This window comes from Triturus cristatus, chromosome 5_2, assembly GCF_964204655.1.
Source record: "Triturus cristatus chromosome 5_2, aTriCri1.1, whole genome shotgun sequence".
NCBI lineage: Eukaryota > Metazoa > Chordata > Amphibia > Caudata > Salamandridae > Triturus > Triturus cristatus.
In genome coordinates, this window is record NC_140588.1 from 138,932,472 (window position 1) to 138,950,673 (window position 18,202).

At 44.4% G+C, this 18,202-nt stretch overlaps 1 protein-coding gene across 2 annotated transcripts in view; it reads right to left on the bottom strand.

Moving 5' to 3' along the window:
• Positions 1–2,420: 2,420 nt before the first annotated feature.
• Positions 2,421–18,202, bottom strand: part of PDCD6 (programmed cell death 6) — a 123,017-nt gene continuing 107,235 nt past the window's right edge. For both annotated transcript variants that reach the window (XM_085606912.1, XM_085606913.1), the window contains exon 6: positions 2,421–3,038. In XM_085606912.1, coding sequence (XP_085463038.1) covers positions 2,940–3,038 — 99 coding nt within the window. In that variant the 3' untranslated portion in view covers positions 2,421–2,939. The remainder of the gene's footprint in view (positions 3,039–18,202) is intronic.

Consider the following 18,202-nt stretch of genomic DNA (forward strand, 5'->3'; position numbering starts at 1 on the left):
TCCCCCAATGAGGATTTATCTCATTCAAAGATGCCCAGCGCAGTTTTAACTTAGGCATGGGCCAGTTTCTGCAACACGCAAGCCTTACTGCTATAGTTCAGGAGATAAGGACCTCATTCCCCACAGCTCCAAGCTCTTCTCATGTTTGAACTGGGAAGGTGAGAGGGGAGACATCTGGTCCACCCACTCTATAAAGCAATGACAGCTGACCTGACCCATAAGCCACCCCCCATAGGTGCAGCATGGAGAAATAAACTAGGGACACACATTGTAGACCCACAGTGGGATCGAATGTGTGCATTGGTGAAATCCATCTTGAGTAGGGCTAGATTAGAGCTAACCCATTTTCAAGTTCGACACAGCACAGACATAACTCTTTTGACCTTGCATAAAAATGGACCCAAATCGACCACCGAACTTCCCTCACTGCCAATGTCCTGCAGCTTCTTTTTTTGTGTCGTAATTTGGAATAATGGGCGGTAATACAACAGTGCAGTTGAAACTGAACATTGTCCAGTGATTAAGAAAAGGACAAAATGAGGCAGAACAGATGCACATCTGTTCTTTGGCGGGGTAGATCAAATTATGGAGGAATAGGGGAGAGAAAAAAAGAAGGTGATAGAGAAGGGGCAAGGGAGGGGGTGAGCGGGGGATGTAAAGGTATACATCTTACTACTAACGTGTCTTTCTCATTGACAATATATCAATATAAGAAAAGGTCTCTGGCATATACCATTGCAATGGTGTGGTGCAGAGCAATTATACAATAGTGACAAGCGTTGCAGTAAGACTTCCAGTAGAAAAATCCGAAGCCAGGAGAGGCAAAGGCACTGACTTTGTGTCTGCCAGATATTAGTTACGTCGGTCACTGGTGGCAGTTGGGGAAGTGACGATGATAGAGCTGGCGGAATAAGGGGAGGGGGGGGGGGTGTACGTTATGCCTAGAGATGACAATCTGTGATTGGAGGACTTGGGGGGGGGGGGGGGGGGGACAGACAGGAGTTGGGATTGCGTCCCTGGGGGAGAAAGAAGGGGGGAGGGGGTGTATGTTATGCCATGTAGTATATATTGAGCTGCGACTGTTCGTAGCAGGAAGGGAGGGGGTTTGGGGAGGAAGGGAATGGGTGGGGGGAGGGATGAGTGCCAGTCTGTGTGCACAAGGGGGGGTGGGAGGGGTTTGGGTTGTGTAGGGGAGGAGGGGTTTGGGTTGTAGCAGTCCTTAGCGTGTAGAGAGAGGGTTCCCAAGTTGATTTATATACCTACTCTTGATCTTGCATTCCATAAATTACACGCTTGAGGGATGCCGTTTAGACCATCGCGGCACTCCAGTCTTCCTGTGAGGGAGGGGGGTGATCTCCATGCCGGAGAATTCATAGTTTGGCTGTGGAGAGCGCTGTGTGCAAGCAACGGCGTTGCAGGCGAGTGAAGTCAGGTGAGTCTCGGATGTCGTGTAGTAGCATAGTGGGGGTAGTAAGGGGAAGGCGTAGGGGTATTGATTCATAGTGTTTCCAACATAGGACCATAAAGATTGGACAGAAGACATTCACAGAGAATGAGGGGGGTGGGGGTCGCAATTCGTTCCCGGGCATCTCCAGCACTGAGTGCGGCAATAAACCGTCCCGGTGCGGCTTCAAGGGAGTCCAGTACCAATTGTGGAGGACTTTGAATGAGCAGAACTTCATTCGGGCTTCATGGGTTCCTTTGTATAGGGCCTCCACCTTTTCCGACCAGTCTTCAGTATCGACGATGAGGTGTAGGAGGACCTGCTATTTAGTGTGTAGGCCATTCAGGAGAGGCTGGGAGTACAGGTGGTTCGTCAGAAATCTGCAGCTTCTATTTTAAATTTGGCATGGAATTGCCCACTGGTGCAGGCATTTTGGATGGGCGGGATTGCTAGTTTGCATGTGGTGGTACCGATCCCATGAGCTGCAGAACCTACTGTTTGTCTTTCAGGGTACATATGTCAAAAAAAAGGGTCAGAAAATGGTATTGAAGTTTCTACATTTGTTGATACTGTTGGCTAAACGTTGTGTAGCGATAACCTGGATGGCACAGGTGGTTCCAAGTGTGGAGCGCTGGGTGTGCGATGTGACTGAGTGGACTGTAGCAGAGGAGTTGTGCTACCCCTTTTCATCCTATGATATTCAGGACTGTGGCTGCTCAGTCCATGACCAGCACCCCAAAAGTAAAATATAAGGTAAACGAAAGTCTCAATTTTATTTTAGTACAGCTATATTTTCCTGACTACACATTGGTAAATGCTAATTAAGGTTACCAGATTAATTGATGTTACAACCGTTTCAAGATTATCAGCCACCCGAAGGTCTCTGGCAGTTTTAGAGGATGCCTACAGACTGCCAATGCTGAAACAATGATTTTTCCATGAGCTTATAGCAAAAAGCAACATACAAAATTCTCAATAACTGTGCAATATTTAGTTTTTATTTTTCTGTACTTGGTAATAAAAATGAATACATTACACTTATTTTTTACAGTAAGGCACCATGCTAAAAATATTGTGCAGGTACTGTACATTTAAGACGTTCCTATCCCTTTTTAGCTAGCAATACAAGCATGGTGTCTACAATGGGGTTTGGCATGTCTAAAAACACTAAGCATTTTGTTTATTTTCCATGCAGGAAAGCTAAAAAAGAAAAGTTTCTGTTAAAGTTATCTGGCACGTTAAACTAAGTAATACATGGTTTAAATCTAGCACTTAGAGTGCAATATGGCTATCATTTATTACAAAGTAAAAAATATGCTTCTTGTATACAAGTTAGATTCTGATGCAGATGAATTGTACAAAATTTCTGAGATGCAGCAAATGAGTGTTATGCTCATTTGTGTCAGATTTCCTGTGCAGCAATTGACAGGAAGTAAGCGATTTGGCAATTCAAGTCTCTGTATCCTTCTTGGTCACAGACTTCAAATGGTCGAGGTCATACAACGCTAAAGACCATCGAAAGATACTGCTCATAGGACAACTGGATCCAGCCATCTTGATCTGTGTCATACCGCCTGAATGAATCAGTCAGTCTCTGAAACAACAAACGTACACATTTAAGATTAATCACACACCTACATTTTTTGAGACAAAGTACTCAGTTTGCACCAACTCACATGCTTGTGAAAGAAAACAAAATGGTTATTTAACAGTTGGAGAAGTTTTGCAGCTTGAAGACTTTTCTAGATTCACATGCTTCGCATTATTCAGTCATTTTCTGGTTGGGTCTTTTTTATCTTTCTTTCTTTTCGGGCATCGTCGACTGTACGTCCCCTGTGTGATATCAGACGGTGCCCCCGATATTCCTGTACGTAGTCAGCATCTTCCGATTCACTTTTCTTTCCTTTCTGGTTGTATACTTTCTTTATCAGTTTCCTCCCACCTGGTTGCGATATTTCCCATTTCTTGGTAGTTGGGTGAGTCGCAAGTGAATTCAAAAAACCCTTCAAGCTGCCAAACTACTCCTACCGGTAAGCAACCATGTTGTTTTGCAGCATGAATCATTTTCTGGAATTCACATGCTATGCATTAGATTATGTAGCAATAACCCTTCCTGCGGGTTGGATGGGATAAAATGAGGTATTTGGAAACCTGTAACATTCTCTGTGCCTCCTGGTTCATTTGAATGTCCAAACAGTAATGCTTTCCAAAGATATATGGCGATGCCCATGGCGCTGCTGTGCATATGGCAACCATGACCACGTTTGCAAGGGATGCTATGCAACGCCCTTTTTCCATGTAGAGTGGACTTTTGGTCTTATGGGTTATGTTATTCCTGCTGTAGAATAGCAAGTTTGCATCATTTCCACAATCCATCTTGGGAATGTTTCCTTGGTAAGCGTTTTCCCTTTGGTTCCTTTTGCAAACAAGACAAATAACTGGTTTCCTTTGTGGAACCATTTTGATTCTTATAAATGATACATCAAAGACCTTCTTGCATCCAAAGTATGTAGGGCTCTTTCTGTCTCAGTCTTTGGTTCTTTAAAGAAAGTAGGCAACTGAATGGTCGGATTGACATGAAAGTTGGTGATTATCTTAGGTCTATTGTTGGTCTCCCCCATGTAATGAACACTCGCTCAAGTGTTTGCGGTTTTAGATCTCATTCGTGGGAGCTGCTTTTTTCTGCTTAGTCTGTCCGCCTCAGTGTTTTCCTTTCCTGGTAGTCTGTAGTGTTACATTTCTTTGTATTGCCCATTGCCATACCTCTTGGGCTAGTTTGCTAAGCCTGAACAATTTAGTTCCTCCCGGTTTGTTCAGGCAGAACATAGTTGTTGTGTTTGTTTGTTTATATTAATGTTGTCTGATCTGTTATGTGTGCCTGGAACGATTTCAGGGCTAGGAACACCACCTTCATCTTCAGGAAATTGATGTGCTTCAGCTCACTGTATTGTTCTATTGTCCCAGTTATTTTAATGTGTTCTTGTGTGCACACCAACCCTTGTGGGAAGCATCCTTTGTGATGGTCACTGTCGGAGTTTTGAAAGATCCCCCTAATGTCACATTTATTCATGGCCACCACTGTATCTCCTTTTGTACCATTGATGTGACAACCACTAGATCCTCCCAACTCTCAGTAGATTGTGACCATTTGTTGCAGGTCCTTTCTTGGAAGGGTCACATGTGTGGTCTTGCATGTGTTATTAGTGGTATGCATGATGCCATCATGCCCACCAGATTCATAATTGTCCTCACTGTCAGACACCTCCCTTCTCGTAAAGGAGAGTTTGCTCTGCCGTTGCCTTCATTTACCCCTTTCTGAACAGGGTATGCTCATGCAGTCATTGAGTTCAGTGTTGCACCCAGGAACACCATTACTTGTCCCAGTTGTGTGAATTAATTTTTGTGGTTCATAGAGAACCCCAGGCACTGTAATGTTGCGATTACAGTTTGAATGTTCCTTTTGCACTTAGTCTTGAACTTTGTCTTCACCGGACAGTTGTCTAGGTATGGGTATACCTATTTGCTTCCTTCGTAGGTATGCTGCGACTGCTAAAAGGCATTTTGTAAACACCCATGGTGCCGACTTTATTCCAAATGGCAGCAGCCTGGATTGGCAGTGTACTTTTTCCTATACAAATTGTAGGTATTTTTTGTGTCCCGATTCTTAGGGATGTGTAGGTAGGCATCCTTTAAGTCTAAGGTGGCCATGTAGTCTTCCCATTTTTAAGAGTGATACCACTCCCTGCAGAGTTGTAAGTCTGAAGTGTTGTGTGCAGCTAAATTGGTTTATGAATCTGAGGTCCAAGAATGGTTGTAGGGAGAGATCATGTTTTAGGACCAGGAAGTATGGTGAATAGTTTCCTTGATTTCTTGCCTGTATGGGTACCCTTTATATGGCTCTCTTTAGCAAGAGTTCCTTGACCTATTTTCTGAGTTAAAAATTTCGTTTCCTCAAAACATTTTTGGTTTTGGGGGCATTTGGGGTGGTTTCTTGACCAGTTCTATGCAATATCCGTGACATATTATGTTTAAAATGCAATTGTCAGTGGTGATCTTTTCCCACCTCTGTGGGTAGTAGCCTATCCTTCCTCCCACTGGTGTTTTGTGGGGGTCTACGCCTGAGATCACATCACTTGCTGGAGGCTCCTCCTCCTCGGGGTTTGTCCTCTCACCATTCCTAGTGTATGAAAGGACTGCCTTGCTGTGTGTTGCCATTGTTGGTAGGTGGACGGTTGCAAGGCTTGCTGTGAGCTGGTCTGTGCTAGTTGCTGCTGTTGGCCCGATGGAAAGTGTGTTCTACCTGTTGGTCTGCAGGATATGTTTCCGCCTCGCTGGAAAGGTCATCTGTATTGCACAGCCCCCATGGCCTTAGCGGTCTTGTTGTCCTTTTTAATTTCTATAAGGACTCGTCGACTGCCTGGCTGAATAGGGCATCTACTGAGAAGGGCTTGTTAATGATAAATGCCCGAACCTTCGGTTTAAATCCCGATATTCTTAACCAGGCATGCCTATGGAGGGTTGTTCCCATGCACACCTGCCTGCTGGCAGTGTCCGCCACAAAAAGGGCTGACCTTAGGCAAGTGTTGGCCCCATTTCACCCTTCCTGCATGACTGTTTTTGCTCTTTTCCTGTATTCCTCAGGGAGGTGTTGCACCAGGGATTCCATCTCATCCCATAGCTGAAGCCCATATTTGTTCATCAAGGCGTTCGAGATGGCAATAAGCCACTGTAACGCTGCTTCTCTCTCCATCTTTCTACCCACCAGATCCTATTTTTCTGAGGTGGTGGTCCGGTGGAGGTATGGGCGTTATTTCGCTTTCTGGTCGTAGCCAAAATGAAGAAGTCTGTGGACACGTTACCTTGGATGTATTTCGGGTCCTCTTCCGAGGGCTTGTATTTCTTTTCGACCCTTGCAGTTACCACTTTAGTAGTTGTTGGTTCTTTGAATGCCTCCTTGCCTTGATATAAAACGCTGGGCCAATATTGGCAGGTACAGGTTACCCTTGTTGACAGGCATAAGAGTTTCCAACAGGAAACATGAGTCTCCTTTTTCCTCTTCTAGTTGTTCCCCATATGTTTTGGCAGCATTCCTGATGATGATGTTATAAATCGCGAGATCATCAGGAGGTGATGGCCTCGAGGGGTAATTCTCGACTGCCTCTTCAGGGAAGTCTGTTTCGAGGTAGACCCACAATTCTTCGTCAACCCCTGCTCCTCCTTCGGGCTCGTAGAACTCCTCTTGGGGTGCTTCCTCAGGGGGCTCAGGTGTCGCCGGAGCCTCCAACGCAGATTCTTCACCCTCAAAGGTAGTCAAAGGTTAAGACTGAATGCAATATTCTTTTAAGGAGTCGTCAAACGCCATCTTCCGTTGAAGTACCGCCGCCATTTCTGCCTCAAGACGCCTTTTTTTGTTCTCGACCTCCTGCACCCTCTGTTTAGCATCTAGCATCAGAGATGGCCTATTTTTCAGAGTTGACGGTCCTAAAGACTCAGATGCATGCTCTTTCCTTTTGCACTCTTTCAAATGGCTGGGACCGTCTATGTCAGACATCTTGGTGGCATCGGTATCCCTGGGCTGGGATCCGTTGGCATCTTTTGCTCTTGGCTAACCTTCGGTCGACATTTTCTTCGACGTAGAGATTGCCTTTTAGGGTCTTTTCTCAGAGGTTTTATGCTGTGGGCCTTTCAGCGCTTTTGTTATCTTCTGGATCTTCTTTTCAGTGCATCTTGCCGCTTTCTTCTCAGCCGTTTTTTTTTCTGCATCAGGGTTGAGGATTTTGACATCTGATCCTCCGCCGGCTATCTCTGCCTCCTCAACATCGTCATCGCTGGCCATTTCCTGTTCTCTGTGGGCCATCTATGCCTTGATAATGCTGGCCCCGTGTGGTAAAATTCCACCCTCTGTCTTCTGTGTACCGTTAAGGTTTTCAGGACAAGTGAAGAGCAGGCTTCACAGCCCTGGTCTCTGTGGTCTTTTGGCAGACAGAGGTTGCAGACCTTTTAGGGGTCTCTCTGTGCAAACTTGTGGTGGCAGTTGGGGGTGTTTTGTTCATGTTCCCTACCATGTCTCATGCTCCGATCACGTGGTTATTCCCGGCGGGGTCCCCTGTCAGAAAGGGAGAGTTAAAGATTCCCTTCTCTCTGTGCATCTTTTCTTCACAGTCTTCGGCAAATTGATGTTTTCTTTGGAAAACTTCGGACTTTTCCCAAAATCTTTCAGCTTCTCCTTTGCTTTCAGATCCAATGGCGGAAAGGAGAATCTGAAGATGGTGACTACGCATAGGAACATTCGGGGCACCGTCTGACGTCACACAGAAAAAAAAGACTATTACGGACCCAACAACTAGATGGTGGAGTAATGCACAGCATGTGAATCCAGAAACAGATTCATGCTGCAAAACAAGGTATTGATATGTTACATTTGGTTTATGCTTCATAGCCCTCTATGGGAAGCAGATATACGTGATCAGACACATTTCTCATTACACAATGGGGGAATGCAATGTGGACAGCGTTTTATATTTGCTATAAATCCATGTGGTAAGTGTTTTGGTGTCATGCTCACGTGTCCAGAGAGATGCTCTTGTCTTGTTTTGGGGCGCAGCAGCAAGTAGTGTCAAGGATGAGGAGGTGTGAGATAAGTGAATGAATTAAAACTGGATTTATCAATTGGCTATAATTTACTTTGACAGTCCCTTGTTATTTTGTTTTAAATGTGTTTATTAACTACACTATAGAAACAAATATACAGTACATTCAATTACTCATTGCTATACGCTGTACTTCTACCTCTTTCACTTTTGTCTTGTTGTTTACAAACATTGCAGTCCATACAAGACCATAGATAAAGACCAATAGAACATTTTAAACTAAATTTTACATTATTTGTAATTAATGTATTATAAATACTGTAATATAATGTAAATAAACGTTTTATAACACGTGATTACCCAAGGGTGTCTTAGCACTAGCGTTCCCCCCCCCAAAAAAACACCAAAAAAAACAACCGGAGCATACATATTCCAAATTCGATTTTTCTTTACTAGATGAATTAAATTTGGGAGGATTCCTGGATTACCAATTCCCTGTAATAATGAACAGGCAAAAAAACATTGCTATGTACACAAACACTAGCCCCATGTTTTCTGAACCTGATCGATTAGATCGATCAATTTCAAATAATGCTAATTTAATCAAGGAAACAACAAGTCAGTTGCTTCAATCATATAAGTAGTGTTGTTTGATAGCTAACGTTTGGGTATAAATTCTGACAGATCTCTATGAATCAATAAATCCACATACATTACTATTCGATTAGCAATAATTTTATTTAAATGTTGCAATCAATGTTAAATAAAGTTCACGTCGAGAATTCCTGCCTGCGAAACGAATCCTGCTTCAGGCCAAGATCCCCTATTCGTTGTTGTACCCTGCCAAACTCAAAGTGTCTTACGAGGGCACGGCCCATTTTTTTACGGATGCCAAAGCTGCACTTAAATTTGCTAAACATGTTGGGGGCAAGAAGAAGCAGGCGCGGAGTCTGGGCGCCGAAGAGGCTTCTGGAGACAGGCTAAGTGACAATGATTAATCTATGCATGGTCAATATACGTTTTCTTTTTGATGTGATCATTCCTATTTTACCTCTTCCATGTACAGAACTGTGATTGTAGTTGTACTGCACATTTAGCTTGCATAATTCAGGCGGCAAACTGTTGGAGGAGCTGTGGACTGTGATCTTCTTCATGGCTTCATGGGTGTATGCCGGTGACACTGTGCCCCCAGGGATGTTTCCCATTTGTTGGTTTGCCGTTATTGGGGTCTAACATACATTTGTGTATGTTGGAGGGGGGGGATTCTACACAACCTATTTGGGGGGGGTTGGAGTGGGTGGAGGGGGGAGGTTCATGTTCTGTTAGCCAGAGTCATGCTTCAAAGTCTAGAATACCCTGCATGGGCATTGTGGTTCATACTCAATTTCTAAAAAGGGTTGTTGGTTTATATTCCAATATGCTATTATACTGCACAGCGATGCTCCTGAAAGGTTTAGTGCTTACAGGGCTCATGTTCAGGTAATCCACTGGTACAAAAGAATTTTGTGATGTCGAATTTATATTTCCTAACATGTAACATTCGAGGCTTAAATGATTATAGGAAGGTACGGCTGGTTCACTCCTACCTAGTTAGACATCATATTGATGTGTGCTTGTTGCAAGAGATGCACCTGAACACCTCACCTTCAAATAGGTTGCACCACAGACGTTGGGGGCATGTCTATTCCGCTATATATTCTAATTATTCCCTGGGGGTGGCAGTGCTGGTGCGGCGGTGCCTAGACTGGAAGGAAAGCAAATCCCACACAGATCCAGAGGGCAGGTACATTATCTTACTGGGTGCCCTGGGTGGGACCCGGGTGGTTATAGTGGCAGTCTACGGGCCCAATTTAGATCCTTCAAACTTTTTTCAGGATGCCAGGGTTCCAGCTACGGCCTGTGACACCATAATGTGGGGAGGGGACTTTAATGCAATACTGGACAACACATTGGACAGGAAAGGGCAGTCCCGTTCCCTTCATCCCAACGCATCTGCTACACTCAATGCCATTATCTCTGATGGTCATCTAATAGACATATGGTGACACAGACACCCCATGGCACTGGAAGGTACGTGCGTTTCGTAATTCCATAAGGCCTGGTCTCAGCTGGATTTTTGGTTGGTGTCAAGGGATGTGGCGTCATGGACAAGTGCGGTATCTCATCTCCCAAGGTCCTTGTCGGACCATGCACCGTCTATTGCGCATTTTGCTACCAGACTCTCCCACCAGAATGTTCACTTGGTGGCTTCCCCCCAATGCTTTGCTAGACGAGGCATTTAAAGAGGAGATAAGATGGGATATAACTGACTATTTCGCTCTTATTTTCGGCTCAGTCTCCACCCAAGCCTCTCTATGGGAGCCATTCAAGGGGGTAATTAGGGGGCAATGCATGGCTCATCAGGCAGGAGTGCTGAAGGCTATAAGGGGCACGCTTAAGATTAAGGAAATTGAAACACAAGTGTATACCACCGATGACCCCACTTTAATGGCAAACTTGAAGAAAAAACTGCTAGAGTTTGAGGAGGAGGTCCAGTGCGAAGTAAAGTTTCAAGGCAAGTTCACACAAGCCAGGAGGTACAGGGAGGGTGACAGACCGGGGAAAACCCTAGCAACAATGCTTCGTGCACCACGCACAACAGCTTTCATTACGGAGGTCAGGGGGTCCCTCCACAAGGGTTAATAGGTCCACAAGACATACTGAACAAGTTTACACAGTTTTATTCTACACTATATACGTCTACCCATGGCTCTGTGCAAGATAATATCAAGCCCTTTTTAAGACTTGCTTGAGCTGGTATGGTTGGGACGGGGGCATAGGGAATATCTTGGTGTAGCGTCTGCAGTGGAAGATGTACTTCAGGTAATCAGAAGTCTTCCATCGAACAAGGCTCCAGGGTCCGAACGGCAGACCACAGCCTTTTACAAAGCCTATGCCGAGGAACTGGAACCACACTTCAAGACGCTCTATGAGGAGCCTCAAAACACAGGTATTCTACCATCCTACATGCATGAGGCCATTATAATTACCTTGCTTAAGCCGGGGAAACCGGAAGATGAACTTGACTCTTACTGTCCACTGTCGTTGATCAATGTGGATCTCAAAATCTTGGCTAAATTGGTCACCAATCGACTTCTGCCTCTACTCCCGTTGATCGCCCGCCCAGACCAATCAGGTTTTATACCTGGGCGCTCTACATCTCACAATCTTAGAACCTTTTTTTCGGTTGTGCATTATCTTCATCCTGACTCGAAGGCCACTGTGATTTTCCTTGACGTTACGAAGGCGTTTGACTCGCTGGAGTGGTCATACTTTTTGCTGTCCTGGAGAGGATGGGGTTCAGCCCCATTTTTCTGAGTCTGGTGCGACTGCTCTATAGAAGACCCTTCGCCAGGGTAAGGGTGAATGGAATGCTATTGAAACCGTTTATCATCTCACAGGGCACGAGACAGAGGTGCCCGTTGTCTCCCTTACTCTTTGCGATCGCAATGGAGCCGTTGGCAGCTCGTATCAGGCAGCATCACACAGTCAGAGGCCTGGGATTCAGTTTGAGGAGCCTCTTAATCTCACTATACGCTGACTATGTTACCTTTTATCTCTGATCTAGAGACGAATACGGCTCCCATTCTCCGTGAACTGATTAAATTTGATGGTCTTTCTGAAATCTCTATAAATTGGACGAAGTCCACAATCTTCCCCCTAATGGACGCTACTGCACCTTTTCCTCTTGACTACCCATTAAAATGGGCCGATGGCCCGGTAAAATAACTCTGTGTATGGTTCAGCAGAAACATGCAAGAAATCTGGGACATGAATTACGGACGAACAGCATCATGGCTGGAAGACAAAGTAATCACGTGGGCCGGGCTCCCCCTGTCCTTGGCTGGGAGAATAGCCATTGCTAAAATGGGGATACTGCCAAAACTGTTGTACTTATTTGTTAATATCCAGATCCCTCTCACGCAGACCTTTTTTTATTCCATCCGTTCCTTATTGATATGCATGGTTTGGGTGGGCCGACAGGCACGTATCTCATGGGAACTGTTAATTGCCACTGTCCAAGGGTGGGATGGGGGCCCCCGACATTCAGCTATATGCGTTAAGTGCACAGGCACAATTTTTGCATTTCTGGGCGCACCCAACCCCCTTCCAGCCGCACATGGCAGTGGAAATGGATTTGGCTGCTCCAGTGCCTCTCCAGGTGGCCCTATGCCAAACTTACAAATAACCTCGAGGAGAAATTGACACGGTGGAAACATTGAGGTGGGCATGGGACAAGCTACGTTAAAGAGCGAACCTCAAAATCTTATATGCCTCTTCTATCCCACTGGCACACAACCCCATGCTTTCTACAATGGGTGAGGGGGGCAAGTAGAGCGCTAGCTCTGAAGATGGGAATACGAACTTTTGCGGACCTCTACCCGGGAGAGGAGTTCAGAGCTCCCCCCGAACCCATGGAGGGACGTGCAGTTTCTTTCTTCGAATTATTTTTCCATCACAAACTTAGAGCCATGTGCAGAGCACTACATGACACATTCACCAACCCACCTCCTAGATTGCTTGCCCTAGAGAACGTGCTTAAGACTGACTTCCCCCGCAGACTCATCACAAGAATTTATAATAACATGCAGAATTCGGCCCCCTTATCGTCACCCAAGGCCCTTCAAGCGTGAAATGCTGAGTAGCACGATCCACTCACTGAGGAACAGTGGGTGTTTTGTTGCAATCAACCAACGGCTTTATCCCCCAATTATAAACTCCGATTAATCCATTTTAAATTTCTACATAGATTCTATAGGACTCACTCAGATTTTTCGAATGGAGATCAGGGTGGATGATAGCTGTTGGAGATGCGGCTTCACCCCAGCCTCATTTCTGCATAGTGCATGGAGCTGTCCTAGGTTGGCCAGGTTTTGGTATATGATTTTTAACACAATACACAACATCATTGGCACACCTGGTGACCCGGACCCCTTATTGGGACTGCTGGGCTACTTTAAGGACACACCAAAAGGGACTTGTAAGCTACATGTTATGTTATTGCGATTGGCGAAGTGGAGGGTAGCTATGCATTGGGGGAGGAGGGTGGTTCCCTCCATGAAAGAATGGATTGGAGACGTGACATTCAGTCACACACAGTTGTCCACCTTTTGAGAACTTATGCCTTCGGAGTCCAGGCCAAGAGACATTTGGGGATCATTTTTAGAGTGGGCCCAACATGTGGAGACAGACCCCTCCGGGTCAGCTGCAGACCAGTAAACATGCCTAACTATGCCCTAGTGTGTTTTCTGAGAACTCTGTGTTGACCAGTGGTCGTCACGAATCCAAGTTTACTGTTGTAAGTATTCATGGGCCCTGATAGAGGAAATTGCCTGGTGCACTTGGAGGTTACTGTGTAAAGGTTATCCCAACCATTAACCATCTGTACAATGTGCAATATGCTTTAAGTTTTCTAGATTTGGAAATGCAGAGAACTCATACTGTATAGCATTTGGACAGTATTTACACAAAGCTAATGTATGCCGAGACTGGAAGAAGCTGGCTACTTTGTTAACGTTGTTTGAATGTTTTTGTTCTACATGCCAATAAAGAAATTTACAACAAAAAAATGTTAAATAAAGTTATACGCATAAAAACATCTGGGATCGGAAGATCTTTGTCATTTTAAGAAGCTAAAGAGTACACAATTTTTGGAAGGAGGAAGAATGGTTACCCTTTTAAAACGTTGATCAAGCTTAACGTCAAACTGGGGATGATATGTGATGGAAACGTCTTGTATCATTCAATGGGGAATTCATCTTCTCCCAAAGTTGTGGGGTGCAACAGGGCCTGCTCCAAGCCTCTATTTTAGTTTTACATTTTTAGCTTGACATAGTTTTCGAATGGTGACCTTTTACATGCTTTGTGCTTACACCATAACGTACTAAGAAATTATTATACATGCAGTTATCTTCTTAGCAAGCATTATCATCATGTTATTGATACACTCTGTCCAAGGCTAGGCACATAGAACACAATGCCCTTGTATTTGGTTGTCCAGTTGGAGACAAGTTTACGGCTCCAGACTAACCATCACATCAGCTCTGCACCTTTGACATAGTGTGATTGGAACAGTGCTTTTAATATATACACAGCCTCTGCATTACATTCGGCAGAGGAGCACTTCTGCTGGGATTGTCCTGGAACGCAACCAACTTTGGCAGACATGCAGTCCTGCTGACTCCGACACCTATCCTGTAAAGGATAATAGCCTGTCTTGCACAGGCCGACTTCCGGATACATTACACACAAGTATAGGAGGTAAGGCTATCCCAAGAGATCTCACAGAGGTTACTCCCACTATGCCCTCAACAGGATAGGTAGTGTTAGGTAGGAGTATAATCATACAATCACATATTAATGTTATAATGGTTGAACTATTTATATTGTTCACCCTTCTTGTAATGCTGGTTACAATGATTTGTTTCTTCTGCCTAATAATTGCAGCACACTCTTTCTATACAAGAATACAATTGTTTCAATTAATGTTTGAAAAGCCAATTAGTATCTTTTTTGTGTTTGCTTTGGACATGCAAAAGTAAATAATGATAGGGTAGATCTGTTTCCACGTTTTCCTAGGGGAGTAAAAGAGTGGTTGTGTTTGAGGCTGCTGATACCATCTGGTACCCTGGTAAGTATAGGGGTTCAGATGGGGCACTATCAGCTAGCTAAAAGATCATTGGCCAATGTTCTCTGATGGTATGTATGAAGTACCTTCCCATATTCGAAAGCTTATGTTGTACAGATACAGTCCTACTTAATTCTTTGGAACCGTATACCACCAGTGGTCTTGAATTAGCAAATTCCCAGTATCATCTCAGCTATTTCCCATTCTGAAATTGGCAAGATAACATGATCTTTGCTTCACAGTTTAAACAAAGAAGTTTGATTTTCTTAAGAAACTCTTAAAACTTTCTCTGCTAAAATATTAAAATCAGGTACTTCCAAACAGAAATTAACATAATGCTTGTAAACATTTTGGAATAGATGAAAGGGATTTAGTAATGGGCCCAATCATGGGGAGGAGTTCTGGAAGGTTCCTGGCATCCAATGTCGTGGTTATTTCCTCGCAACACACGACCAATCCACAACCAATTCTATACTCAGATGAAGGAGCTGCTCAAAATAAGGCAAGACTGACGAAGATCATGACACAAAACGTGAGTCACAGCCGGTAAGACAGAAGGGACAGAGCCAAAGGAGACCGCAGTGGAAGTGCGATTGTAACATGTGACTGAAAGCTCAGTGGAGAATGCGACCTGCACCAGAAAACAAACAGTGTCACAATGCAAGATGTCTTACAACTGCTCTGGCTTTAGTAATTTCTTGTAGCAGAAACCAGTGTCTTAATGCCAAGTGGGCAGATTCCAATTCTAAGTTATTAACGAGTTATTATTAACCCCTTGCGTGCTCATGACGGAACCACGCCGTCATGAGCCACGGGCGGTGTGTGCTCATGACGGCGTGGTTCCGTCATAACTGCGGCCGTTGCGGCCGCTCCGCCCACGCGGCACTGATTCCCCGCCTGTGCGGGCGAATAATGCAAGTGGGCGGAGTCGTGACGGAACCACGCCGTCATGAGCACAGCTCGCCCGTGACTCATGACGGCGTGGTTCCGTCATGAGCATGGCGGCGCCGCGCTCACCCCGCACCCCCCCAGCTCTGCGGCGGAATTCGCGCCGCAGCGAAGGGGTTAAAAAAATACACTGTCCCTTTCCTTTGAATATTACGGTAATTTGTTTTCCTATTATGGCAGGATCACTGCCACTTGGTGGTTTGAGAAGTGGAAATATTTTCTTTAACATACTGCAGGGCCAAATTGGAGCATTTACAAACAAGAAGCATGTGCTCTAGGATCTTACTGTTCCCTCTGTCCAAAGCCAATGAATGCTTTTCTGTGCTTCCACCAACCACGGATGTGACTGATAAATAGCCATCAGTTCCTTTACACTGCTCCTATGCTGAAGCACTGCCATCATTATCAGCACCTGCCCTCCTTTGCAAACAAGTTGCTCTTGATTAAGTTTCTATTCTCGTCTATTTTAAAGACAATAGATGTTGTTAGTGAGCCTTTGCTTGGTTGTCTCTTAATATTGCATGCCCCTTTATTTACTCCTGTTGTCAGCAATCTTGTCGATCTATCCCCTCCGAGGATCTCACTTGTCTGGCGACTAAAAGAAGTTCTAGTTAACCCTTCGCAGAAAAAGGCCAATCTTACCACTTCTGAGCTATTCATCTTCAGACCTATTCCCACCCCTTCTTATACATCAAAAGATATTGGAAAAACATTGTACAGCAACTGCAAGCATTCCTAGACCTTCACCTTTATTCCTTATTAAATCGGGGTTCAGTCCATGCCAGAGCATGACTACCACCCTTCTGGGTTTGTGGAATGTCACTCTCAGTTTAATTGTTGATGGTGCAGCCTCCATGCTAGTCATTCTGGAACTCACTGTGACCTTTAATATGGTGGACCATAACATTGTGGTAGGGTGTTTGGCCATTACAATAGAGGCTACAGATGACATGGCTAAATAGTTTCATTCCTTCTGGGATGATTGCTCACAATGTTTGAAACTAGGTCCCTCTGGCCCTCCAAAGTCAACTGGACTGTGGCTGTCCACAGGAATCATATCTCTGTTCTAAACCAACTTTAATATCTACCTTTGATCTCATTCCAAACTCTTCAAGGACCACCAGGTGTCTGTCCAATACTATGCTGATGGCACCCGTGTCCATTCTGAACTATCCATGGACCACAAATCGGGCTCAGATCTTGATAGTCATTATTCAGGACTGGATGCCAACTAGGATCTTCCCGTCTAGCCTGGAGAGCAGTTTAAAAATCTTTGTTTTATTTCCAATGTTGAGAACACTTTAGAGCCATGGGTAGGTGCAGTAGTAAGCACATGTTCTTTCCATCTGAAAAAACTGAACCAAATTCTCCCCTTGCTACCCAGAAAAAAAACAAGCCACAGTAGTCAAGCCAGCTTTAAACTCCTGATTAGACTACTGCAATGGACTATATTCAGGTCTCCCCCAAACACTGCTATGTCAGTCTTAAAAAGCAGAAAATGCAGCACTTTGAGCAATCATAGGGTGCAGCAAAAGAGGTACTGTGCCCTTAGATAGCAGAGCTTGATTTGGATTTCCAGTCACGGACTGCTCTTGCTTCAAGGTGGCATGTTCTACCTTTAAGTGCCTTGTGAGTAAGTTTGCTCAGTAACTCTAGGTAGCAATCTTTTCTGCAAGGTGTTATTTAGCAGAGTAATGATAATATACCACCGTAGCAATCTTAACATTAGGATTTCGCCCTCACTGGCTATCTTCAGGCAAAAGCTGTAGATTAGCTGGTTTGATTAGGTAGAACTTATCTAGTGCGCATTATCCACCTGGGTCTCTTGGTGCTGGTCTTATAAGTGCTGCATGTTGTATATGGTAGTTTGCTATGCAATTTTTACTTCTTTACAATTACAATACATTTGCATAGTTTCCTCTAGAATGGTCCATGGATCCAATCATGATTAATTTTAGTACTATAGGTTAGTTTTCAGGTGCAAGAGATGGCATACTATCGCTAATTCTGTGACCCACTGACAGATTCCCATACAAATATTTCCTACATGTTTACTTTTTGCACTCCAGGGATGTCCAAAAAGCATATAAGTGAAGAAAAAGTAACCTTCAAGCTAGTGAGTTGGGCATGAATATTCTAGGGAACACCTTAGGTATGGACTGCATTCAGTAGGTGTGGGCTTCACATTATCAAATGTACCCATGATTCCACTGTGCCGGACACACTAAGAAGAGGTTGTAATGGTTGAGTACATGTAAAATCTGAAGATCTTCTGTGTAGGACCAGTACTCTTGCTTATGTTCATAACTTCAGACCAGTAATGAGTAGTCCACAGGAGTAAGGCAGTAATGACCCTGAAGATGGCCCTTATCCATGGTTAGTACCTTATTTTGTGCCAGGCTAGCATATATGAATTATTTTTTGGATGGTGTAAAACTAAACTCTGGTAAGGGTTCTTTTCTCTTGAGAATGTGGCTGAAGTAGACTGCAAGGTTGGTGGGTGCCAGAGAGCAGACATACAAGATGGCTCTAGTGAGGCACTAATGATGACTC